At 44.9% G+C, this 27,033-nt stretch overlaps 1 protein-coding gene and 3 non-coding genes across 5 annotated transcripts in view; 3 read left to right on the top strand and 1 right to left on the bottom strand.

Moving 5' to 3' along the window:
* The window catches only part of LOC122697621 (desmoplakin), a 44,132-nt gene that overhangs the window by 8,762 nt on the left and 8,337 nt on the right, over nt 1-27,033 (top strand). For both annotated transcript variants that reach the window (XM_043908591.1, XM_043908592.1), the window contains exons 2-21: nt 3,785-3,887; nt 5,130-5,278; nt 6,750-6,924; nt 10,244-10,372; nt 11,262-11,312; nt 12,204-12,365; nt 13,103-13,207; nt 14,894-14,989; nt 15,308-15,433; nt 15,973-16,125; nt 17,240-17,394; nt 18,553-18,679; nt 19,470-19,671; nt 20,058-20,284; nt 20,962-21,128; nt 21,561-21,699; nt 22,698-22,891; nt 24,433-24,595; nt 25,702-25,785; nt 26,348-26,455. In XM_043908591.1, coding sequence (XP_043764526.1) covers nt 3,785-3,887; nt 5,130-5,278; nt 6,750-6,924; nt 10,244-10,372; nt 11,262-11,312; nt 12,204-12,365; nt 13,103-13,207; nt 14,894-14,989; nt 15,308-15,433; nt 15,973-16,125; nt 17,240-17,394; nt 18,553-18,679; nt 19,470-19,671; nt 20,058-20,284; nt 20,962-21,128; nt 21,561-21,699; nt 22,698-22,891; nt 24,433-24,595; nt 25,702-25,785; nt 26,348-26,455 — 2,815 coding nt within the window. The remainder of the gene's footprint in view (nt 1-3,784; nt 3,888-5,129; nt 5,279-6,749; nt 6,925-10,243; nt 10,373-11,261; nt 11,313-12,203; nt 12,366-13,102; nt 13,208-14,893; nt 14,990-15,307; nt 15,434-15,972; nt 16,126-17,239; nt 17,395-18,552; nt 18,680-19,469; nt 19,672-20,057; nt 20,285-20,961; nt 21,129-21,560; nt 21,700-22,697; nt 22,892-24,432; nt 24,596-25,701; nt 25,786-26,347; nt 26,456-27,033) is intronic.
* On the bottom strand, nt 14,605-14,677 carry TRNAE-UUC. Its single transcript has one exon. It is a non-coding gene; the product is annotated as a tRNA-Glu (tRNA).
* On the top strand, nt 23,612-23,684 carry TRNAG-UCC. The gene has a single exon. It is a non-coding gene; the product is annotated as a tRNA-Gly (tRNA).
* On the top strand, nt 25,842-25,944 carry LOC122697896. The gene has a single exon (XR_006342226.1). It is a non-coding gene; the product is annotated as a U6 spliceosomal RNA (small nuclear RNA).

The raw sequence follows: 27,033 nt of genomic DNA, 5'->3' as shown, positions 1-27,033 counted from the left end.
CAATAGGAGTAGTGCATTTGTTGGCTTCATAAAATAAAGTTACAGAACAAATGAGCTAAGGAAATTTTAGACAGAATCTAGCCTAACAGATGAATTAACTGAGATCTAAAAAATTTCAGATATTAACTAAAAAATCTAAAATTATGTGAAAAAATATGCTTTTGACTTAAAAAATTTTGAATGACAAAAAACCACTGGTGTTCCCTGAAGCAAGCTCTCCTGGCTCCTCTGCTGTAGGGTCCAGCCTTGCGAAGCATCTGGGTGTCTGGTGAGTCAGAATCCTCTGAGCAGACACAGCCTCCTAGATTTAAGTACAGCCAGCTCTGTGTGGATCCGTCACTGGGCGGAAACAGGACCGCTGAAATGTGAAGGTGGATTCTCTTTCCTCCAGTAAACCTCAGGGGGCCTGGGTCTCCCTTCCTCCCGTCTCATTTTGATGGTGTTTCCCAAGGATGTTCCGACTGAAGTGAAATTTTACAGACGACAGACGGGATCTGTAGGTCTTGCTTTAAGGACCAGTCTTGAAAGGTTGTGTCTAAGAGAAGATTTGCTTCATCAGATCATACTTTCCTATAGACCAGTCCCAGTACCAAAGGCTCTTCATTACACTGTGCTTACAGTTTAGCTTTTCATTTTTCTTTTTTATACTTTTAAAGAGATTAGATTTTGGTGCATGACAGCTGTTAATCTGTTTCCTGACCTGCCAAGGCAAACACAGAGGGATTTAGCGGCTGTCAAGGGTGTGTATAGTGAACATAAGCATGTCCTTTAGTAAAACATGAATAATTCTTTTTAGTATTATTAATACTATGGAGTTACTTTTTTTTTAAAGTGCAAATTCACAATATTTTAAACCAACATTTAATTGCTTTTCCTCTAAGTGTCATGTAACTAACTACTCTAGTAGTTGGATAAAGAGAGCTGATGAGTTTATTTTGTTGTCAAAGGAATCTAGTGGCATCAAGTCACTTTAAAAAGACCTTATAGGGACTTGCCTGGCGGCCCAGTGGTTAGGACTCTGCCTACGCTGCAAGGGGCATGGTTTCAATCCTGTGTCCGAGAACTAAGATCCCACATGCCCCGAGGCAAGGCCAAAAAAATTTGCATATACACTTAAGAGACCTTCATTCACAAGTTTGGCCTCTCTGCTTTTTTTTAATTTTTTTAATGTTTAATATCTTAATTTTTTTACGATACGGAAAAACCCAAGCGAACATTTTGGCCAAGCGCTTCCCTCACCCAGCGTCCCCATCGGCACCTGCCTAGGAGCTCACTGTGCTAAGCAGTTTTTATAGTCGCACACATTATTAAGTCATTGAAGAAACTCTGACTTTGCGCTGCGCTGAGAGCGCCCTGTCTATGTGGGAGGGACTGGCATTCTTTGTGGGAATCACCTTCTGAACCCACTGGTAGATCAGAATGACCCAATGTTTCAGAAGAAAGGTCCTCTCATGCCTCTTCAGCTAGGAAAACAAATTCACAGGACCTCCCTAATTGCCTGCCCATCCTCGGTCTCTCAATGACGTTTCTGTGCTTCTTAATGTCTCTCTTTGTCTCCTGAAGGTCTTTCCTCCCTATTACAATAGGTGCCTTTTGGAAAGTGTTCTAAGTCAATTGGAATTTTGCACAGGTTTTGACAAGGGCTGGAGTCCTGTTTATATCTCAGCACTCCCCGAGGTGTGCCAGGTCCCCTGCCTGATTCTGAGTGGGAGGCGGAGAAGGGCGGCATTCATGCGGGGAGGGTGGGGCGCCCTGGTTTTGTTGGGTGGGCGGTGCCCGGCCTGCCTGGAGCAGCCCTGGCCCCACCTGGCACCGGTTCCCAGGGGAGCTGGTTTCTCACCCACGCACTCTCAGCGGGTGCTGGCATGTCGGGAGCCCGGCTGGCCGGGACAGGCTGCCAACGGGTGGCAGCAGGAGAAAGTGCCTCTCGGATGTGAGATGAGGCAGAATCAGGAGCGGAGGGGGAGCGTCCCACATTCTTGTGACCTTACCCCATCTCTGCCTGGTACAGCCTGTGCTTTTCAAAGTTGTTTCTTTTTTTTTTTTTTTTTTAAAGGTGAAATTCTTCCTTTAAAGTGCACAGACACCCTTCCCGACACAGACACACATAAAAGAAAGTCCAGTATATTGAGCCGGCGTCAGTTTTATCTGAAAGCTTGGGCTGGCCTGACGTGGCTTTGAACGCTGGGAGAAGCTCAGGTTTCTTGTAGGACGGACACTCGTAAAGTCTTTCCTGAACAGTAATACTTTAGCGAGCTTTAAATCTCTCTTAAGCTAAGCCGTGGTGGGCTGTGCTGTGGCATAAGGTATCTGGGCAAATTAAAAAAAATAAGACTTGTTTTATTATAGATGACTCTTTTAATGTATATCTGGAACAGACTGAATTTCTTTAATTTCTTTCTTTAAAATGTAGAATATCTAGGACTTCCTTTGTGGTCCAGTGGCTAAGACTGGGCTCCCAATGCAGGGGGTGGAGGTTCAATGCCTGTCTGGGAATGCCGCAACTAGGAATTCACTTGTGCAATTAAGACCTTACACAGCCAAACAAATGAATAACAAATAAAATATTTTTTTAAAGTGTAGGGTATCTACAGCATTCTCCTTAAACACCACCCTTGTTTTAAGGTTTCTGCCACTCGTCTTCCAGTAAAGTGCTGCGTTTGCCATACGCTTGTGGCTGAGCATCGTACAGGGTAATACTCCACCGTCATCTTGAAAGTAAAAGTGCCTTGTTTTTGCATTAAAGATACTTAAACTTGCCATCACTTTCTTCACCCCATTTTTTCTTTTTTTACCATTATTGTCTATGATTGCCGGAAATATTTTTGCAGAATAAGCTTTTCTTTCGTCTCCTACAAGTGCCCTCACAGACTGGTCAGGGAAGCCCTGCAACTCTGGGCTGAAGCCCCCTTTTCCAGAGGGACTTTTGGTGGCACTGACGTGGGATGAGTGACAGAGAAGTTGCTAGAAATGCATTTCCAGGACTCAAAAGACTATTTCCAGATTAGATCTTGTGCTGTGCTTAGTCACTCAGTCATGTCCAGCTCTTTGCCACCCTATGGACTGTAGCCCAGCAGGCTCCTCTGTCCGTGGAGTTTCTCCAGGCAAGAATCCTGGAGTGGGTTGCCATGCCCTCCTCCAGGGGATCTTCCTGACCCAGGGATCGAACCCAGGTCTGCTGCATTGCAGGCTGATTCTTTACGTTCTGAGCCACCAGGGAAGCCCAATTAGATCTTAGACCTGGGTGGGGAAAAAAAAGTGGTGTGAAGAACATTACTGGGCTAATTAGTACAATTTGAAAATGTTCTGTAGATTAGAAAATGGTGTCCCGTCAGTTTTAAATGTCCTGATTTTGATGATTCTGCTGTGGTTATATATTTGAATGCCTTTATTCTTAGGAAAAACGTGCTGAAACCTTTTGGGATAAAAGAGCGAGATGGTTCTCAAATGGTCAGAAAGATGTATCGTTTGTTGTTTAGTCATTCAGTTGTGTCCAGCTCCTTTGCAACCCCACAGACTACAGCCCACCAGGTTCCTCTGTCCGTGGAATTCCCCAGGCAAGAATACTGAAGTGGGTTGCCAGGGGATCTTCCTGACCCAGGGATCACATCTGCATCTACTGGAACAGCATACAAAAGCGGGAGGGGGACCCAGAGACCCAGCCACTGTGAAAAACTGAGAGACCTGGGTGAAGCGTTTTTGCATCTTTTCTGAAAGTTTACAGTCTTTCAAAATGGAAAAGAAAAAAAATTTACCATCTGCCTTCTCTGTGATTTCTCTGCAGTCAAACGGGAACAATGTCCAGGCACCAGAACCAGAACACCATCCAGGAGCTCCTGCAGAACTGCTCCGACTGCCTGATGAGGGCGGAGCTCATCGTGCAGCCCGTAAGCTCGGTTTCCCCGCTCAGAGCCGTCCGCAGCTGCTTCTGTTCCTGGGCTTGCTCGTGCTGACATAGACTCGTGGACCTCTGCCATCTCATCCCTCACCTCCTTCACATCCTTAGCATGTAGCGATGCTTTGTCTCAGAACAGACTTCCCCGGCTACCTGCAGTGTTGATTTAACCATGGGAGCTAGTTTTCACACTGTTTTCCCAACAAATGCGTAGTCTGTGGATTGCCATCCTTTTGGGATTGCGATCACCTGTGGTCGTTTGTGTGATTTGGTAACACTTTCTCTTCCTAGAGATGCACTCTGACGTGTTTATGTCACTGGGTTGTCGTGGATTGTGATGTACACCATCAATTTAATGTCATTTTTTCAGGAAAGTTTACCATCTTGTGAGAACAGTTCTACAGGAGAAACATTACACAGTATGGGAAAATGAGCTATTAAAAATTGAGGGGCGATGGTAACATTGGTGAAGGCCTCATGCTCCTTGAGATAGCGTCGGATCTCACTGAATCAGGCGTGGCAGTCAAGAGATCCGTGATTTTATCTGAGTACCCATCACTCAGCTCCCTCCAAAAGTGGCATTTCACTAAGTATCACTCATCATCAAAACCAGAAAAGTTACTAGTTCAATACAACCAACCAGACAGCTTTCTAAGAACTGAAAAGTTACTTCCCACAAGATGCAGGAAAAACTCAGTTTGTGTTAAAAAAAAAGATCTTATCTGGCATAATGGTACAGGATTCTTAGCACAACAGAATTCCAGTTAGGTGAATGTCTTGTGTAAATAAGAAAGGTAGGCATTTAACACTGAAGCAGGGCGAGATCAGCAATCCTTGGATGTGCTTTTAAAGGCCTCTCAGACTTTAAAATGCAGTCTACAATTCTGGTTTGTGACAATGAAAGTCCCTTAGTTGTGTCTAACTGTTTTTGACCGCGTGGACTGTAGCCTGCCAGGCTCCTCTCTCCATGGAATTCCCCAGGCAAGAAGAGGGGGTAGCCATTCCCTTCTCCGGAGGATCTTCCCGACCCAGGGATTGATCCCAGGTCTCCTGCATTGCAGACAGTTTCTTCAAATTAATAAGATAATTTTCAGTTAAAGATTTTTTTGCAGTTACATAGAATGGGGGGGGTACTTATTTAAGTTTATAGCAGAAACTTTTACTTCCAGTTTGCACACATGAAGCTTTTCTTTCCAGTATCGTGTGCTCCCTTCATATGACTTCTTTCTTGCAGGAACTGAAGTATGGAGATGGAATTCAGCTGGCCCGGAGCAGGGAGCTGGACGAGTGTTTCGCCCAGGCCAACGATCAGATGGAAATCACCGACAGCTTGATCAGAGAGATGCGGCAGATGGGCCAGCCCTGTGATGCTTATCAGAAAAGGTACTGCGGGGACTTCCCTGGTGGCCCAGTGGCTAAGCCTCCCCTGCTGCCAACGCAGGGGGCCCAGGTTCGATCCCTGGTCAGGGAACTAGATCACACATGCCGCAACTAAAGATCCCACACGTGGTGACTAAAACATCCTGAATGCCACAACAAAGATACTGAGTGCCAGCTAAGACACAGCAAAGCCAAATAGACATTTTTTAAAAAGAGAGAAAGGAAAGGTATTGTCCGAAGAGTGAGCATGGTGCAGACAGGCCTGTAGACGTGCAGGAGTTACGCTCAGTCCCCTGACCCAGGTCTTCCCTTGAGGGAAGCACAGACGTTCTCCGGGAAAGGCTCCCTTGCTTGATAATTTCACCCCTTTTTTGGGTCTCTAATACAAATCACCTAAACCCACTACCTTCATCTTTTGTGGAATCACGAAGCGGCCGAGCAGTGAGTTAAACAGACCTGCCCAGGAGGGTGTGCTCCTTTTGAAGAGTCGAGTTTGCTGTGAGATGTTCACTGTGCTTCCACTTAGTGGGCAGCAAAAGCCTTGGGTGCGGTTGCTGACTTTTGAGTCTGAGATTAAGTTGAGGACTTCCCTGGTGTCCCAGCGGCTAAGATTGGGCGCTCCCACTGCTGGAGGCCTGGGTGGCATCCCTGGTCAGGGAACTAGGGCCCACATGCCCCAAGTAAGAGTTTACCCCGCAGTGAAGATTGAAGATCCTGCGTGCTGCAGCTGAGACCTGCTGCAGCCAAGTGAATAAATGTTTTTAAAAGAATGAATAAAATAGAGTCCAGCTAAGTTTATTGCATACAGCAATGAGACTCATAGAGTTGAAGATGCCGTTGAATGCAGAGGTGTGTAGTCTGATTTTTTGTGATCATGGTATTCAGTGCGTGGGGTCCTAGGAGATCCCCGGGCTGGAACTCGTGAGAAAGTACAAGATGCTACCAGGTTGGGCAAAGGCAGTTACCCTTGCTGTGATGCTTCAGGCTTGGAGCAGCGGAATACTTAAGGTTTTGTCTGTGACTAAGGTATATATTTTTTTAAAAAAAGCCTATAAATAAGATATTTGTGGGCTTCCTTGGTGGCTCAGAGAATCCACCTGCCAGTGCAGGAGGTGAGGGTTTGATGCGGGAAGATCCCACATGTCTCAGAGCAGCTAAGCCCGTGCCGATTCTACTGAGCCTGTGCCCAGGAGCCTGGGAGCTGCAGCTAGTGAAGCCTGCCCGGGTGCCCTAGAGCCTGTGAGAAGCCCCCGCGTTGCCACGAAGAGTAGCCCTCACTCTCTGCAACGAGAGAAAAGCCCCTGCAGCAATGAAGACCCAGCGCAGACAAAATAAATAAAATCATAAAAGAAAAAGGAAGTCATAGGAAAAAAGAGCATGTGTGGTCCCTGAACTGACCCAGAGGGGGAGGTTGCCCGGGACGGGTCTTCGGGGCTGTCTCCCTGCCGCGCTGTGACGGCCCCTCTCCTTTCAGGCTGCTGCAGCTGCAGGAGCAGATGCGAGCCCTCTACAAAGCCATCAGCGCCCCCCGCGTCCGCAGGGCCAGCTCCAAGGGCGGCGGAGGGTACACCTGCCAGAGCGGCTCCGGCTGGGACGAGTTCACCAAGCGCCTCACCAGCGAGTGTCTGGGGTGGATGAGGCAGCAGAGGGTAAGCGGCTTCCGGCGGGCGGGCGGGGGTCGCTGCTCAGAGTTCCCGGCCCCTTTCCTCATCGGCTTTTATTTTGGAATGAAGGCTTTTATTTAGAAAGAAATGAAACTCCAGGGATTTGTTTTTTCCTTCCTCATGTGGCTTAGGGAACCAGCCTCATGTCTTTACAGTCGTACTTTATCACTCGAGTAATATTTAACAGGTATGATTGAATTGGTAGATTGTGAAAATCTAGCTCTTACCGGAACCTCTGTTATGAGAGTTTATGGGCTAAAAACACTTCATTCTCTGAGCTCATCAGGTGTTACCGAGAGGTCCGTAAGAGAAAGAAGGAGAATGTTGTGGAGGTTCATTTAAAATGGCAAGCAAAAAATAAATAAAATGGCAAGCAATTGGAGGAGCTGCCCAGGCAGGGAAACTGGGTCTTCCGGTTTGGGCTCATGGGTTGTTTCGCCTTGTATTTTTGAAGTGTCAGGCGTCTTGGGCAAGCGTGATATCACTGATGTGGGAGCGAAGTGAGATCCTGGCACCTGACGTGCTGAGCCCCAAGAACTGGAGTGTCTACAAAGGATTTTTCACCACTAATGATTGTTTTGTTGTTTTATGTAGTAATTAGGGGCTGTAATGAACAGGTGGCAGGAGGAATGTGCCATCATCATGTAGATGGGAATTTTATAGTGAGAACCGACCCTGACGAACCGTCCTTCTCTTGAGAAGGTGGGCGTGTTAGAACGATCAGTCGTGCAGAGGGGTGATCGCGGTTGTCAGAAAGAGTGGTTTTATGACTTGTTCTTGGACCAGTCCGGCAGTGGTTCTGACGTTTCTCAATCTTTTTTTGTGGGTGTTCTTTCGCAAGTGTGAGGGCTTATGGGACTAAACAGTCATTCATTCATTCAGTTAACCTTTTCTCCCATGTCTTACCAAAGACTTTGTAACACTCTTACAAGAAGGTGGGGCTTATAGAAGAGCAAAGTTGTAATTCCAGAAACGTAAATACAAACCTATCTGCAGGTTTCCCAACTCCTTTTAAATCTTTGAACACACATTTCTGACGCGTGTTGTTGTATGTGTTGACTCCATTCCAGAAAATGAGGGTTCCAAAGTTGTGTCCCATAGCCCTGAAAGGGGAGATTATTGAAGAAAAAAAAGATATATGTATATATACACCCAAGTGCCAAATTTCTATGCAGAGCAGTGTGGGGTTGATAGCTGGGTTTGAGCTGTAATAAAACCGTGCTCAGATAGGACTGGGGAGGGGGGTGGGCACGCCTGTCCCTGCGGGATGGAGCCAGCAGAGAAGGCTGGGCAGAGCTCCTGGAGCCTGGACTATGTCGGGAGGATCAGTGACATTAGGTGAAACAACCTTTGAACCAGATGACTTCTAAAATGGCAGATCCTCTCATTTCTTCTTAGTCACTATGACAGTTCTATAAAATGACAGCTCATACTTCGTCACTTTCTGAATTCATGTTGGGTGTAGCTTTGTGAGAATCTTTTGTAGCAAAGGCTCAACTTTTTTTTTTTTTTAATCTGTAAACATAGCATTTTATTAACAAAATGTTTACACTCTCCCTACAGTACAATAAATTTTTTAGTGACTTAGCATGGTATCCTGTAGAAAAGTTTAGTATAGAATATTCAAGCTAAAACAATAGTTTAAAAGTATGCCAAGGCTCAACGTTTTTGTTTAGTCGATAACTGGTGTCCGACTCTTTGTGACCCCATGGACTGTAATCCCACAGACTCCTCCGTCCATGGGATTTCCCAGGCAAGAATACTGGAGTAGGTTGCCATTTCCTTCTCTGGGGAATATTCCCAACCCAGGGGCTGGCAGATTCTTTACCACTGAACCACCAGGGTAGCCCCAAGGCTCAACATTTTCAAATTTTGGAAAATAGCATTAGCACATGGACTCAATTTTCCATCGTGGTGAGAGAGGGGGCGTCTTCTAATAGATGCAATTGATGAGGGTTTCAAAGGAACTGCGAGCTGTTTTATCCCTCACTGCCGGTTTGCTCTGAGGTTCTCCGGCCCGTTCCTCTTGTCCCCGCTTCCTCCACGGCTGCATTCTTCCTGTGACTCCCGGGGGACTGAGCCGCAGGGCCAGCTGATAAGTGAGAGGTGTCTCCAGCAGCATAATCGGCACACAGTCACACAACTCCCGGGCCACGGTCTTGCTTCCCTGATTTGTGTTTCTGCTGATGAACAGGGCAGATATCGCACACCTGGCTGGTAATGAAGGCGGGGTTGGTCATTTCATTAACTTCCCGGTACACTCACTTGTTTTTGCTTTAAAGTTGAAGGGAGCCACGGGAGGGAAAGGTCAGAATCCTGGGTGACTTACAGTTGTCTGGTGGGCTGCCTTTTCTGAAGGCTCGTCAAGTACATGAGAACACGGATGTGGCTCAGAACAGTGTGTGTTGTTCTGCTGCAGTACCGTTCTGGAATGTTTGCCCTCCCCATGTCCGAGAGATTTGGCAATTTACGTGAGCTCATGCCAAAGAAAGATGAGATGATAGACTCGCCCCAGTATGCAGCTTGTGAAATAATATGTTTGATTCTTATTATTTGGCACTCTTAAATTGAAGTAATGGAGATGCAAATTAGAAAGTTAGGTTTAATTTTTAGAAAGCTAACATAAATCCGTAATCTTAATATCGCCAATATTCATTGAACTGAAGGTGTTGGATATATATTGTCACTTCTCTTTGAAATGGGTTTGAAATGGGCAACCCAAAAGGCAGTGCTAAATTCTGGATTTAAAGAGTCAACAACTGCATTACTCAAAACAAGTTAAAGAAATAAACAATGAAAAATTGTCTTAGGTCAACTGTTGATCTTGGGAAGTAGTACTTGATTGAGCTTAATGAAATATTTTTGATGCACATTTAAAAACGACTGAATATAGAAACCTCTGTCAGTATCTTGTGACATTGTGTCATACATAGATCTGCACTCACAGGGGTATATATACACAGGTCACTTGGACGTGCACAGGTAGATTTTTTTTTTCCCTTCAGAGCATATGGTCTAGGTTTCAAGGATCTCATTACAGAATTGTCTCTGCTCAGCCCATCTTGAGATGGGGGCAGATAAGTTGAGGGAACCCCCAACTTTTACTGTATTGGGCAATCCCCATGAGCTGTTTGGGATTCCCAAGCCTTTACAAACTTTTTTTTTTGGTTTCAAAAATATTGATTATTTACAGCTTCATTTGTATCTGAGTGCAAGCTTCACAAGCCCCGCGGCCACCTGGCCGCTGGGGGTGCTGTAGATGAGGGAATCGGAAATGAAGGGCCCCCTGTGTCTCCCGTGGCAGGCGGAGATGGACATGATGACCTGGGGCGTGGACCTGGCCTCGGTGGAGCAGCACATCACCAGCCACAGGAGCATCCACAACGCCATCGGGGACTACCGCTGGCAGCTGGACAAGATCAAAGCCGACCTGGTACTTCGGAACTCTGCCTTGTAGCTGCTTCCAACGGTGTGCTGAGGGTGCTGTAGTTACACCATCCCAGGCAGTTTGGGCTCAAACATGAGTCTGTGATTTCTTCCCCAATAGATTGGGAATTTTTTTTTATCTTGGCCGTTGGGCATTTTTTTGAATATTGAAGTATAGTTGATTTACGATGTTGTGGTTACTGTCTGCTGTGCAGCAAAGGGATTCAGTTACACATGTATACATTATTTTTCACATTCTTTTCCACGATTATTTATCACAGGATACTGAACACAGTTCCCTGTGCTATACACTAGGAACTTGTTGTCTATCCATCCTGTATATACTAGTTTACGTCTGCTGATCGAAACCCCCAATCCACCCCCCGACCCCACTCCCCACTGGCAGCAACAGTCTGTTGTCTATATAGAGTCTGTTTCTACTTCATTGATGAGTTCATTTGTACCATTTACATCACTGACTTTTGTTCTTAGCCCGAGATGCTCATTCTTACTTCTTCCACTCTTTTCTTTGTTTGTTTTAACCTACTTCCGTCTACCTGAGTATCTGATCAGGTCTCTCCCTCTTTTCTCTAAGTTCTGAGGAGTCCTAAATGATATTTTCAAACTTTTAAAAGTTTGTGTAACAGTGAGTCTGTAAGTGACAGTGATGAGCCCTTAACTTTGTAGAGGTGCCACCGCCAGGCCAGTGGACTTTGCCTCCAGACCGACTGGGAAAGGTCCCTGTGGGTAAAAGTTTCCATAGAGCAGCTACTTCTTGCTACTGGGGGATCGGAAGTTAGTATGTGTTTGACAGAAGGAGATTTAGAAGGGCTGTTCTTTCTATGTAAACTCTCAGGGGGAATTAAATAATTAACTCGCTGTTTGTCTTCTTCTAGCGGGAGAAATCTGCAATCTACCAGTTGGAGGAGGAGTATGAAAACCTACTGGTAAGACGACTTATTTCTAAAAGCTCTGTGTCCAGTGCAGTTCGGTTTTGTAAATGTGGACCTGGGGATTAAAGCACCTCCTTGGCTCTATCCCTAAGGACTCTGAAAGTACCTGGAAGTATATGAGGGACTTGCAGATGCCAATTTCATTTCTGCTGCTGTGTTTTCTTTACAAGGGAGTTTTAAAATATTTTTTTCTGAAGACAGTTCTTAAGGCTGTTCTATTTGCAAGTTGAAGGGTCCCGTCAATAGCCCTTGTTAAATACTTCCAGTTAAAGCCATGAAGCTTTTCCACTTGTGAACTGCAGCCTTTTTATAAAATGTAAGCAAAAATAAGACTTGTTTTCTTTAGAGAGAGGTTTACCAGACCATCATTACTATTTTATGACAAGCTGAATCAATTCCTTGACTCGTAAAAAGAGATATTTCTGTTCTTCTGCCTATTTGTATCATCCTGTCTTCACTTTTCCAGTGTTTCCCTGTTGGCAATGATACTATTTAAATAACATGGCTAGTGGCGACACAGCTATTTTCCAACGTGATGACACCTTGAATTTCAGGGACATTGGAGAGGGCAGAAAGAGCTTGATTTATCTTTTTAAGAATCTGTTTTCTCTTTATAGTCCAAAACTAATTAGTGAAGCCAAACATCAGTGTATGAATCGAGACGCATCTGGATGAAGCTAGTTCATTGAATCTAAAATTGTCCCCTTGTTCCTAAGTTTGGGTGGGTCCTTTCCACCTCGCGGCTGATCACTGAATACAACATTTGACTGATTCTTGGGATTTTTGTTGTAAAAGGAACCAGCCAGGGTTTATCTGTGAAACCTGCAGGGAGCTCCATTCATCTGCATCTTGTTGTCCTAACGCTGCTCTGACCGTCCTGTGCAGAAAGCATCCTTCGAGAGGATGGACCACCTGCGGCAGCTGCAGAACATCATCCAGGCCACGTCCCGCGAGATCATGTGGATCAACGACTGCGAGGAGGAGGAGCTGCTCTATGACTGGAGCGACAGGAACACCAACATCGCTCAGAAGCAGGAGGCCTTCTCGGTAAGCCCCCGGGAGCCCCCGGGAGTCGCGGGGTGGCGATGGGCGCGTTTGTCGTCATTTAATTGGCCACCTGTGGTTCAGCCTCGGTGGAGAGACCATGAAAAACCATTTTTTCTGAAGGCTTTCCAGTGACTTAAGGCGGGCAGTGCGGTGCTTAGCATCTCAGAAGACAGTGGACAGAGGAGTGAGGTAGTTCAGTCCGGTATCCCCAAGTGTGCCCCGAAGAACGTGGTGGCTTAGACCTGAGAAGTAGACAGTCTCAGTATGTGTTGTGGGCTTCCCAGGTGACTCAGTGGCAAAGAATCTGCCTGCAAAGCAGGAGACCTGGGTTCGATCCCTGGGTCGGGAAGCTCCCCTGGAGAAGGAAATGGCAACCCACTCCAGTACCCTTGCCTGGAGAAACCCATAGACAGAGGAGCCTGGCGGGCTACAGTCCGTGGGGTCACAAAGACTTGGACACAACCTAGGGACTGAACCACAAGTATGTGTTGTGACTCTATCACATCACCTATGTGAATTCAGAGATGTGTCACCCGTCTGGCCTCAGACACATACTGGATCTCAGCATCCTTTCTGGTCTTAACAATGCTACGATTCTTGAGGAACACATCACGCAGTTCTCTGGCATTGTTCATTTCCAAGATGCAGTTTTGTATTTGATTCCTCTGAGGACGGTGGGAGGGGTGGGAAGCTGCCGGTGACTTGCTCTAAAGGATTTGCTTTTCTTTCACTCACAGATACGCATGAGTCAGCTGGAAGTTAAGGAGAAAGAGCTCAATAAGCTTAAACAAGAAAGTGACCAACTTGTCCTCAATCAACATCCAGCTTCAGATAAAATTGAGGTGGGTTTCATGAGATTTATATTTTTATCAGGGGAAGAGACGGGACACTTCAAAAAATAAGACTATCCAAAAAACAAAAGACTGTACAAATAAGCAGTTTTTGCCCATTGCAAAGCCATGACAAGTTTATTTATCAACACCCTAGACCAGGGATTGGCAAACTTTTTCTGGAAAGAATCAAACGATATTTTAGACTGACAGGCCATTTAGTCTTTGTTGAAATTAACTCTGCCATTGTAGTGTGAAAGCAACTGTAGCAACATGTAACTGAACGAATGTGGCTGTTTGCCAATAAAACTTTATTTATAAATGCAAGTAGTGGGCCGGATATGGCCCTTGAGCTGTAGTTTGCTGACTTCTGTCCTAGACTGTGATCTGTGGGATGTGCTCAAGGCAGACTCCTTGTCCAAAGGCTGACTCCCTCTACTGACAATCAGTGGGCAAGAGCTTTTATGGACGGTGGGAAGGGCTATGTGCAGAAATAGCAGAGTCAGCTCTGATAGTCATCTCAAAATTAGTCATGCAGTGATGATTGGTGTCATCTTGATGCTTTTAAGTAGTTAGTCTCTAGTTTCAGGATCGGTTTGTTCACACTTATTTGAGGCCAGTTCTCAAATTGCGGTAGCTTATGTCATGGCTACAGTCTAGTCATCATGTAGATAACTTCTTCCACCTGGTTGAAGTTTCAGTATGGACAGGACAACTCACAGGATATAGCCCTTGAGGAGGAACTAAAGATCCTTGACTTTGCTTAATGACTAAACTATTAACGTTTAGTCATGTTGGACTGTACTCCTTTGTTTCTGCATTTTCTCACTTCTCTGATTAAGCTCATTCTTTGGCTAAAGTTTTTCCACAGACAAAAGGCAGGTTGAGGACATGGGTGGGGGGGGCATGGACCACAGATAGGGTCCTGCTCCTTCTCCTTGGACCTCCCCATGATCTAACAGCTGAATAGGAATAGGACTTGCTGCTGCTGCTGCTAAGTCACTTCAGTCGTGTCTGACCCCATAAACAGCAGCCTACCAGGCTCCACCATCCCTGGGATTCTCCAGGCAAGAACACTGGAGTGGGTTGCCATTTCCTTCTCCAGTGCATGAAAGTGAAAAGTGAAAGTGAAGTCCCTCAGTCATGTCTGACTCTTCTCGACCCCATGGACTGCAGCCCACCAGGCTCCTCTGTCCATGGGATTTTCCAGGCAAGAGTACCGGAGTGGGTTGCCATTGCCTTCTCCGGAATAGGACTCGATGCCCCTGCTTTATCCTTGTTCTGACTGGTCTGTTTTGATTGGTCAGGAGTTATGTCATTGGGATGAATATTTTAACTAATACTTGTAAGGATACCCACTTGTTAACACTAGGTCTTTTTTTTTGACTGCACAGCTTACAGGATCTTAGTTCCCTGACCAGGGATTGAACCTGGGGCCACAGCAGTGAAAGTGCCAAGTCCTAACCATTGGACCACCAGGGAATTTCCAAAATTGGCCTTAAAATTTAATTTCTACCATACCAAAAGGTTCCTGTTGGGAGATTCTAGTTTCAGTTTTTAGAAAAAAACTCTACTTGATTTGGAATTAGGTTTTAAAAACTGCTTCATACTTTTCCTTGAGGCTCACCCATCTGTGGATTGACGGATGCCTCTATACGGCTGAGTGGTGGAGAGACGGTTGCTATTCTCTTGTTTCAGGCCTACATGGACACCCTGCAGACCCAGTGGAGCTGGATCCTTCAGATCACCAAATGCATTGATGTTCATCTCAAAGAAAATGCTGCCTACTTTCAGGTTTTTATCCTTAGTAACCATTTAACTGTCTTTTGGGTCTTAATGCCTTCTCTTTTGAATGTGTTTGAAAACACCCTGAAAACAGTGTTTACAATATTGCATAAATACTATTCGTTGGGGTTTAGCTTAGAGGAGCGCAGACGGGTCACAGTTTTTCAGATAGTCTCGTGCTCTCCTGTAAGTTTCTGCTCTCATCTTTTCCTTTAACCACCTGTCAGATAGATTCGTAGGGAAGATGCTCCTGCAAGGTGAAGTACTAGGTGATGCTGCCTGTTCAGTTGCTTTTCACTGACATGGAGTCACCCCCGTCCTTCACAGTTTTTTGAAGAGGCTCAGTCGACGGAAGCCTACTTGAAGGGTCTGCAAGACTCCATCAGGAAGAAGTACCCTTGTGACAAGAGCACGCCCCTGCAGCGCCTGCTGGAGCAGATCAAGGAGCTGGAGGTAGCGTCTCAGATGCAGGCCCTTTCCTGGGAATAAAATAAATGCACGCACCAATGCAATTCAGACTGCTGTTTGGATTTGTGTTGTTCTGCAGAGCAGTGAGTGCTCCAAGCTCAAGCAAACCTTGTCTTCACCGTGGCTTTTCTCAAATCCATTTCTCTGAATGCTTAGCTACTGTTGCAGATTACTTCTGCTTCAGTAGTTACCATTGCTCTAAACAAAACTGGAGAGAGCATGGATGACTTAACATGAAGATCCCTTTGGAAAAGCATATGTCACATCTTAGCAGCAGAGTCCTCTCACACAGTGATATGCTTTCCCGCTCCCCTGATTCATGGCTGTGTTGCCTCTGTAGTGGCTTCTTATGAAAGATACCCATGGTCCCTGCACACGAAGGAATGGGTGGCTTTTTACAGCTAATGCAACTGCAGTGGGGTCTAATTTGTATTGTCATGATACCTATAGGAATGCCCTTTCAAGATCTCACCTAGTTTTCAGAGAGTATCTACGTTCAAGGATGATTTTATTTGCAATTGCAGAAAGAACGGGAGAAAATCCTTGAATACAAGCGCCAGGTGCAGAACTTGGTAAACAAGTCCAAGAAGATTGTGCAGCTGAAACCGCGTAACCCGGACTACAGAAGCAACAAACCCATCATTCTCAGGGCTCTCTGTGACTACAAACAGGACCAGGTGTGTGCTGCGGAAGTTTTCCCCTTCTCCGTGGGTGGATGTCTGTCCATCAGGAGAGCAGAACTGAATTCAGGCTTTGGGGAACACCCTAGTAAATGTCTTTCTTTTATATACAGAGGGGAAGCTGTTGAAAGAATGGAGTGATTTTGTTCTGAGTCATGTGATAATTATCAATAAGTAGGACAGTAGGAATTTTAAAACTATTCTAATTCTGTTTTAAGGCTTAAGACTTCTGAGGTTAAAAGCAAACAAGATACATGGCCATTATGCTGCATATAAAGGGAACATCGTTGCGGGTTTTATGTATTAAATGGACACATCAGTTCTGCAGGTTCTACTGTCAATACAAACATTTATATGGAAAGATGACTCCATTTTAGCAAGTTTTCATGAAATTCCCATACCTCTATTTTCTTATAAAAATTATGGAGGACTTAACAAATAAAAATGTGACTAGCTGGTGAGATGAATGTTATAAAACAATGGAGTTTGTTCTACCATGCAGAAATGGTTTTAGAACTTGGCTGGAGAGAAGAAAGAAATCAAAATGGAGGTCAAAATACCTACTTGTCAAACTTGTTACGTTAATAATTATAGATGTCATAATTTAAGTACCCATTTTAAGAAGCTATCTAGTTAATTTAGAAAAGAAGCAATTTAGATGCTGGACTTAATTTAGAAAGTTGTTTTTCTGGGTACCTGATACCAGAAATTTTTTGTTTTTGTTTAAAAATTTTAACAAATGAATGAGATGTGATGCCCACACACTGAAATCTACTATATGAAACAAAAACTCACAAGTGTGGAAAAGTCAGGGGGTGAGTTTTTGCTTTATAAAAGGATTTATCACTTCACCGGAGGACTCCCCTGGCTGTCTCTTGGAAAGTCACTCCTCCTAATTCCCTTCAGACATACCTTGTAGACTCACTTGTTGTATTTAAAGCATCAGTCCTGTTGGGTTGTGTCAAGGTCAGCTTGAATGGAGGAGAAATTAAGTGTTTCAAAGCTGAAACACTTTGCATGTGGTCCTTGTGGCTGCTTCTGTTTTTTGAGCAAAAAGATAAAAATGTGGGCCTGTGGATCAAGCCAAAACACGGTGCTGCTTGCCTTGCAGAAAATTGTCCACAAAGGGGACGAATGTATCCTGAAGGACAACAATGAGCGGAGCAAGTGGTACGTGACCGGCCCGGGCGGCGTGGACATGCTCGTGCCCTCCGTGGGCCTCATCATCCCCCCGCCCAACCCTCTGGCCGTGGACCTCTCGAGCAAGTACGTAGTTCAAGTTCCTGCTGGCCGGGGTGTGCACACGGGTGGGGAAAAGTGCGGCCGACCCCGGTACAAACACTCAGACACACCGCTCCACACTGCTGTCTCCTCCCCCAAAGTGGGATCCGGTGAAGGTCCCTTTGCCTTGCCTTGCAGTTTTATGTGGCAGATACTGTACTTATCATTGGAGGATGAAAAAGAATATTTGACAGTAGAGGAACTCATCTTGACCGTGCACTTGAAAGGCGTGGTTTCAAAATTCTTCCTCCTTTTAGGCCATCGATAGTCTGACATATTGCAGAAGGGAATGGCATCCCACCAGTATTCTTGCCTGGAGAATCCCATGGACAGTCCATGGCGTCCCAAAGAGTTGAACACGGCTGAGCAACTGAGCGTGCACACACACAGTCTGACTTGTAGCCACAAATAGAATATGTGGCTACACATTCCACATGAACATTTGGCCCATCAGGAAGTAGCTGGAACATTCGCTTGACAGGTTGTCCAGGGCAGATTCTTCCAAATGTTTTATAAAGGAAATCTTCAGCCCATTTAAGGTGCGGTGAGCTTAGCCCAAAGAATATTTCCAAACCCCGGAAGCCATCAGAGTTCTGTGACCTGAGACTCATTTCTCCCTGCCAGCGTGCATGGAGTCAGACCTCCATCAATTAAAAAGTTGCTGAGAAATAAGCCAACCACCCCAAACTGTACTGTGTGTTTCAACGAAAATGATTCCAGTGTATCTAAACCCATGTTGTGTCACTGAGAGCTTTCTTTTGGGTATCAGTTCAAATCTATCGAAATGTTGTTGTTTAGTTGCTAAGTCACGTCTGACTCTTTGCAACCCCATGGACTGTAGCCCACCAGGCTTCTCTGTCCACGGGATTTCCCAGGCAAGAATACTGGAGTGGGTTGCCATTTCCTTCTCCAGGGGATCTTCCCGACCCAGGGATCCAACCCGAGTCTGCTGCATTGCAGGCGGATCCTTTACTGCTGAGCCGCCAGGGACGTCCTTACAGAAATGCTGGATGTTTTGTAGATGTTCCCTTTGCCCGTTGCTCTGTTAGTTCTCCTTTGAACTTTCTGTGCCATCGGGCCAGGTTTCCCCTTCGGGATGAACTTGGAGAGCCAGACCCACGTATTTCCCCTTGTGCCTCCTAGGATCGAACAGTACTACGAAGCCATCCTGGCCCTGTGGAACCAACTCTACATCAACATGAAGAGCCTGGTGTCCTGGCACTACTGCATGATCGATATCGAGAAGATCAAGGCCATGACCATCGCCAAGGTACGTCCTCAGGACCCACTCGCTGCCCAGAGGGGCTGCCCAGCCACTGCCCGCACTGCGATTTCTGCCAGGCAAACCTCGCTGTGCGGCTAATGCCTTCGTGGGTCAGCAAGAGAGTCAGCTGAGCCTTCCTTAGACGTTCTAGTTCATCCAACACAATTGGGAGGAATTGCACCGGGCTGCTTATGAGACAGAGGACTAATTAAAGTTACCCGACAAGCCAGAAGTCCCCGTGGCAAAGGCATGTGGTCCTGTGATCCTCTGGGTCCCCTTCTTAGAAGACATAATGGAAAATGAGGTCATAATTATTGACTGGATAGCACAGAAGTAAAAGCTGGGGTAGGATTCTTGGAATCCAAAGCATTAGCTACCCTAGACCAGTAATTTTCAGATTGTGGTCCAAGAACCTCAGGGGGAGAGGTCCTCTGGGAGGACAGGGGCATGGAACAGTAAGTCTGGGGGCTTCCCTTCACTCTTCTTAGTCAGAGCAGCTTTGCTGTGATCCGCTTGATTCTTGGGGTTTCTGAGTCCTGTTTCCTTTGAAGAAGAACATTTCATAGGAAGGAAAAAAATTGACAACCCACTGCTGTGGTTCTCAGGAGCAAGGTCTAAATCCTCAAAGACCTTTTCTGTCTTAATGGGTCTTTGAGGGGCGATGCCTCAGGCCACTACCCTCCGCCCCCCCACCCACCTTCCCTCCCACCGCCCCCAGCATGGTGCGTTTCCCAGCAAACTCCCCTTGGCCACTCTGTGGGGCCGTCAGAAACACCTCCACTGGGTTTATTTCCAGCTGAAAACGATGCGGCAGGAAGATTACATGAAGACCATATCTGACCTCGAGTTACATTACCAAGAGTTTATCAGAAACAGCCAAGGCTCGGAGATGTTCGGAGATGACGACAAGCGGAAGATGCAGACCCAGTTCACAGACGCCCAGAAGCACTACCAGACCCTGGTCATCCAGCTGCCCGGCCACCCCCAGCACCAGACAGGTTGGTTCAGAGCCCCTCTCTCTCTGCAGCCACCATACATGCAGTTTGCAAAAGAAAGGACGCAGTTGGCCCAGATCTTGTTTTGGAATCGCTTCTTTGAAAGATCACGCTTCAAAAGTCATTTAGGTTGGAATAGAATGGATACAGGTATATGTATGGCAAGGTCCCTTTGCTATTCACCTGAAGCTATTAGTATCACGACATTGTTAATCGACTATACCCCAATACACAATAAAAAGTTCAAAAAGAAAGAAAAAGACACTTAAGTTTTCAGAACCCAATCAAAGGAAGTAGCGACACTCTCATGCAGCCTGGCTGTTTTCTTGAGGCCTCGCCCCCTTCTAGCTGGCAATTCTCTGATTTTTGTGGTCCTAATATTTTTACAGTAACCACGACTGAAATCACTCATCTTGGTACCTGCCAAGACGTCAACCATAATAAAGTAATTGAAACCAATAGAGAAAATGACAAACAAGAAACATGGATGTTGATAGAGCTCCAGAAGATACGCCGGCAGATGGAGCTCTGTGAGAGCAGGATGGCCCTTAAGAACATCCTTCTGGCAGATCAGGGGTCTTCCCACCACATCACAGTGAAAATAAATGAGCTCAAGGTAGGTGCTCGCTATTATTTTGCTTGATCCCAGGTATATTTATATTTAACTGAGAACTAATAAAAAACCCCTCCTGGTTTAAACATTTTTAGGTTTAAACCTATTGAAACCTTTGTTTTCAATAAAAGGCTTCTGGCCCAACTTCCTTTTTCCTTTCCCATGCTTCCAAATTTGTTGAACAATTCCAGGCTGGGGATTAAACCGTCTTTGCTGTTAGATGATGGGTTGCTGAATCAGGCTACCGTGTTCTTCCTTTTCTGCAACGTAGCACTTTGTAGATTTCCTAAGTTTTCACAAACATGAATTTGGCTTCTGCCTGAAACAGTGTATGATGTGGGTTAGACAGGTAGAATGATGTTCTTTGCAAACAGGGAATGGACATGGAGAGACTTGGTTGGGGAGGGGGTGTCAGAGCCACGGAGCTGGAACTGCAGGCTAGGTGCTCCGTTATCAGGCTCCTTCTGCCCAGCCAGGCCTGGGCACGGCATAAGAATGTCCGAGGTGTACTTTCTAAGGAAGAGAGTTGATCAACCCAGTGCTGGTAAGGCCTCCCTGATGAAGGACAGGAAGGGTCAACTCTGTCTTGAATCATTCACATTTTGGGGGCTTTTTGTGGGCACAAATGACGGTGAGAGGCATACAGCTAGATCAAAGGTGCTTTCTTTCTTTCTGGACAGAGCGTACAGAATGATTCTCAAGCCATTGCTCAAGTTCTCAACCAGCTGAAGGACATGCTAGCCAACTTCAGAGGTTCAGAAAAATATTGCTATTTGCAGAATGAGGTATTTGGATTGTTTCAGAAACTGGAAAATATCAACGGCGTGACGGACGGCTACTTAAATAGGTAAACGCGACTGACACTGACCTCAGATATTCGGCTTTTCTCAAGCTTCATTTTGTGAGACTTCATTTGCTTTATGTGCTGGTTGCTGGAGCCGTTGCCTGTGGTTTGTCTTTTCGTGGGGGACTCACTCTCATTTTCTGTGCTTCCGGGAGAGGCTCCTCCAGCCTAGGGTGCTAGTCCCACTGTTCGGAACTCCAGTGTCTCTTCTAACCAACGCAGCCCCTTCAGGCCAGAGCTTAGAATTCTTCCATTAATGCGAAGTGGTGTTCTGAGTCATGAAAGTGGGGGGGAAAATGCATTGCTGCACTGCTTCTAAAATAAGCAAAATCAGTGTTTCTCTGCTTTAATATTGTTCTCTTTTATGAAGCGTGGCAAGAGCCAAAGTCTAACTGTGCCATTGGCAATTTTACCTGCCTCTTTGCCTCCTGACAGCTTGTGCACCGTGAGAGCCCTCCTGCAGGCCATTCTGCAGACAGAAGACATGCTGAAGGTTTACGAGGCCAGACTTACGGAAGAGGAGACCGTGTGCCTGGATCTGGACAAAGTGGAGGCTTACCGCTGTGGACTCAAGGTGATGAGAGGAGATTTAACAGCGGCCCGCTTTATTTTGAAAAAAACACCGGAATACTCAGTCCCCAGTGATAAAGCTTCACTACGTCTTCATGACTTTCCAGGATTGCTGGATTTTGTTGGCCACACGTGGTTGACATCAGCTGTTGTCAGGACCAGAACGCTGTTGTCCAGAGCACACAGGCAGGACTTAACCTGAGAAGGTCGTTTATAGTGAGATTAGCCTGGGGGCTGTGAGTTCAGCCTAGTTAAGCTGGTACTATGGTACTGGGGTGGGCTTCCCCAGTGCCTCGGCGGTAAGGAATCTGCCCTCAGTGCAAGAGCCGCAGGAGACTCAGGTTTGGTCCCTGGGTCGAGAAGATCCCCTGGAGAAGGAAATGGCGACCCACTCCGGTATTCTTGCTGGGAAATTTCAAGGACAAAGGAGCCTGGCGAGCTACAGTCCCTGGGGTCATAGAGAGTGGACATGACTTAGCAACTGAGCCTAGTACTGTAGCACTTCTCAGAGCCTGAGATACCATATTAAATACATTAATGTGCGTGTGTGCTCAGTCGTGTCTGACCCTGTGACCCCCATGGACTGTAGCCTGCCAGGCCCCTCTGTCCATGGGGTTTCCCAGGCAAGGATACTGGAGTGGGCTGCCATTTCCTTCTCCAGGGGATCTTCCCAACCCAGGATTGAACGTGCATCTCTTGCATCTCCTGCATTGGCTGGAGAATTCTTTAATGCTGTGCCACTTGGGAAGCCCAAATACATTAATATTAATAGATTTTATAATTTTCCAGGAATGGAATGGAGTGTGATATGTAGCACTCCTTAAACTGATTTACACATCAATTTTTTTTTTCAAAAAATTTGTTTTTTCTTGGATTAGCACAAAGGACTAGGTCATTAGCACAAATGTTAGGAAATACAGTCTGTAAAGATATTTTCCTTGCAGTGTAGCATCGAGTGGGAATGAGGTTAATTTGTACTCTTTTTTTTTTTTCCTGTGACAGAAAATTAAAAATGACTTGAACTTGAAGAAGTCCTTGCTGGCCACCATGAAGACAGAACTGCAGAAAGCCCAGCAGATCCACTCCCAGACTTCACAGCAGTATCCATTGTATGACCTGGACCTGGGCAAGTTCAGCGAAAAGGTCACCCAGCTGACAGATCGCTGGCAAAGAATCGATAAACAGATAGACTACAGGTGTGCCAGCCTCCTCCCACCCTCTCTGCCCGTTTGGTGGTTCCCGATACAATGTCACTTGAAGTCATCATCACTAAAGAGAACAGTGGTTCTGGAGACTTCCCTGGTGATCCAGTGTTTAAGACTCTGTGCTTCCAATGCAGGGGATGTAGGTTCGATCCCTGGTTGGGGAACGGAAATCCTATACGCCTTGTGGCCTGGCCAAAATCTAAAACAAGAGACCAGTGGTCTTGTTCTGTGTATCAGTTCAGCACCCTGGGCGCTCTCTTTACACCCTGGCAGCTTTGTGGGGAGTGGGAAGAGGGTTTCATCCCAGTAGCTAGGCTTGAACTCACTTATGTCAGATGCCCTCCAGGTTCATAGGGAAATAAGGGAAGCCATTGATCAAGCTCTTCTGTGCCCTCTAAACTCCTGTTATGACCGTTTGTTGGAAGGAGTAGTGACTCTGAGGGAGCATTCTCCAAAATTTTGTGAAAATTAAATCTTATATTTAGTACAAAAGAAATGCCTTACTGCAAATGAGGATTTGAAAACATCTCCTGAAAACACCTCCTAAAAACATCTCTATTGATGTATAATTCACATTCCGTACAATTCACTTTCAATTCGCAATTGAAAGTATACAATTCAGTTGTTTCTAGTAAGTTCAGAATGTGTAACCATCACCACATTCTGAGTTTAGAACATTCTCATCACTCTAAAAAAGAAACCTTGTCGACTTCCCTGGTTGTCCAGTGGTTAAGACGCTGCACTTCCACTGCAGGGGGCACAGGTTTGATCCCTGGTCAGGGAACTAAGGGCTTCCCCGTGGCTCAGTTGTTAAAGAATCTGCCTGCAATGTGGGAGACCTGGGTTCAGCCCCTGGGTTGGGAAGATCCCCTGGAAAAGGAAAAGGCTACCCACTCCAGTATTATGGCCTGGAGAATTCCATGGATTCTGTAGTCCATGGGGTCGCAGAGTTGGACACGACTGAGCAACTTTCACTCACTCTTCACTCACACTCACAAGGAACTAAGATCCCACATCTGCGTGGCATGGCCAAAAACAAAACACCTTGGACCCACTGGCAGTTTGCCCCATTCCTTCCCAGCCCTCCAGCCCCAAACAACCACCGTTGTATTTGCTGTCTATAGATTTGCCTATTCTAGATATTTCATGTAAATGGAAAGATATAATATGTGGTCCTTATGTGACTGTTCTATTTTTTCATTTAGCATATCGTTTTCCAGGTTCACCCATGGTGTAGCTCATGTCAGTACTTCACTTCTTTTTTCTGACTGTATAATATTCCATTGTATGGCTCTACCACATTCTGTTTATTCTTCCATCAGTGGATGTGTATTTGGGTTGCTCCCAGTTTCTGGCTCTCGTGACGTGCTGCTGCAAACATTCACGTGTCAACTTTTGTGTGGATGTATGTTTTCAGTTCTCTTGAGTGTGTGCCCGGTGGCATTGCTGGGTCATCTGGTAACTCTGTGTTAAATACTATCACAGAGCAATAGTGATGCTTTAATAATTTTATTATCTCTTATTTTCACCAGATTATGGGACCTGGAGAAACAAATCAAGCAACTGAGGAATTACCGTGATAACTATCAGACTTTCTGCAAATGGCTCTACGATGCCAAACGCCGCCAGGATAGCTTAGAATCCATGAAGTTTGGAGATTCCAACACGGTCATGAGATTTTTGAATGAGCAGAAGGTATAAGCAGATTTGTCATTATATGAATTTCACTGGGTATAAGCTGTATTTTCCTCTGGCTTTCATAGCAGTAGCGAGGTTTAAAGTGATAAGTTTTTTTAAAAATGCATTTTATTGGCATATAGTTGATTTACACTGTTGTGTTAGTTTCAGATGTACAGCAAAGTGATTCAGTTATACATAAATATACATTCTTTTTCATATTCTTTTCCATTATGGTTTATTAGAGGATATTGAATATAGTGTCCTATGCTATACAGTAGGACATGTTGTTTTTCCATTCTATATGTAAAAGTTTGCATCTGCTAATCCCAAATTCCCAGTCTATGTCTCCCCACCCACACACACACTCAGCAACCGCAAGTCTGTTCTCTATGTCTGTGAATCTATTTTATTTCATAGATAAATTCATCTGTGTCATATTTGAGATTGCACATATAAGTGATATTATATGGTATTTGTCTTTCTCTTTCTGACTTCACTTAGTATAACAATCTCTTGGTCCATCCATGTTGCTGCAAATGGCATTATTTCATTTGTTTTTTTATGGCTGAACAATATTCCATTGTGTATATATACCATATCTTCCTTATCCATTCATCTGTTGATGGACATTAGATTGTTTCCATTTCTTGGAAATAATGCTGGAATAATGCTTGGAAATAAATAATGCTGCTGTGAACATAGGGGTGTGTATATTTTTTCATGAAATGATAAATCTTGAATATTACTAGTTCATTTTGGGAATGCTTAAATAATGCCCAGAGGAAAAGCACTTGAGATGTTTACAAATAAATGCAATTATGAACATAGAAATAATGTTATGTTGTAGTAAAGTATCTTTACAAATTGAGTTACCAGGACCAGAAAAGAGTGCTGACCAGATAGTAACCTCTTAGGTCATAAGAAGTTGAAGATCTTCCTTCTATTTTCTCAATAGAAAACATACTCATCTCCTGAGGTTTAATTGTGAGACTATGGGGTCAGAACAGGTCTTAAGCTGAGGAGGGGAAAAAAACAAATAACAGTGGTTAAAGAATGAAAAAACATTTATTTAAAAATATGTGTACACTTTAACATTTGTAAATATTTTCTTTTCTGTATAGAACTTGCACAGTGAGATAAGTGGCAAACGAGACAAATCAGAAGAAGTACAAAAAATTGCTGAACTTTGTGCAAATTCAATTAAGGTATGTTGGTTTCAGAAAGCATGTTGGTGTTCCATCAAGAATATTATGAATGGTGTTTGCTGTGGCGGCATGTATATTAAAATGGGAACCACACAAAGAAGATCAGCCCAGCCCTTCTTCAAGGATGACATGCAAATTCATGAAGTGTTCTGTGTTTTTTTATTAAAAAAGAACGTTATTGACTACATTATTTTCTGATTCACTTTAAAGATGATAAACTTCTTGAGGACAGCGATTATGGCTTTTGTGTATTCTCTTCTGAGCAAACCATAAACGCTTTTGATCCATTAGCTTGAATTCATTATACACTGGCAGTATCTATGGCAGTGGGCTGGTCTTCATCTTTAGACTGGTGGTGTGTGCGGAAATCTCTGTTTAGCTTATAAAGATGTGCCATTTGGTTTAATACTATTGTATGACGCTTGGACGCTAGCAGCACATTATAGCCTTTGGGATTGGACATCAGAAGTACAGCGTGGTGATTTAAAACTGGAATTGTAGCTGCCAGTGACTCCTTTTAAGTCACTTAGGTATGTTTTTCTGAAACGTCGTTATCCTGCAGGATTATGAACTGCAGCTGGCATCATACACCTCAGGCCTGGAAACTCTTCTGAGTATCCCTATCAAGAGAACCGTGATCCAGTCACCTTCTGGGGTGATTCTGCAAGAGGTAGATAAGTCATTACCTCTCTCTGAGAGCCCACCCCTCTGTCTGCATCTTCTTTCTTCCCTGGCCCCTTCCTGTCTTCCCCACCCTCCCCAAATTCATTTCTTGCTATAGGGAGGGTATCCGTTCAAAAAGGTTTAGTAGGTTATCCTCTCTAGTGTAAATCATCAGCATAAGGTGCGTTTTAGGAAATGATCTGTGAGAAGTCTGCGTCTATTTATACATTAGGCTCTCTGCAGAAACCGGGCTTAAATGCTGGGTTTATTGAGGGAGACATTTAAAAAGTGGAAAATATCTAGTCAGTTTCTAAAGACAACTTCTCAAAGATTCCAGAGAGCATCACCCATATCAGATGGTTTAGGGGGCATACCCTAGAGGGATGAGGCTAAAATGCACGGTTTTAGGCCCTTCATTTTATTGCACTTTATTGTTTTATTGGATTTTGGAATTAGCACAGATGAAAAAAAGGGAATTCACTCTTTAAGTTATAATTTCACTACTGGTTTGTTTTAGAAACAGAACTGGTCAGCTTGTATAGGACTTCTTTTGAATGCAATGTCATTGACTAGTCCTTGTGTATC

This window comes from Cervus elaphus, chromosome 7, assembly GCF_910594005.1.
Source record: "Cervus elaphus chromosome 7, mCerEla1.1, whole genome shotgun sequence".
Classification (NCBI taxonomy): Eukaryota; Metazoa; Chordata; class Mammalia; order Artiodactyla; family Cervidae; genus Cervus; species Cervus elaphus.
The sequence above is the reverse complement of the archived record's forward strand: the minus strand, read 5'-3'. Positions and strand labels throughout refer to the sequence as shown.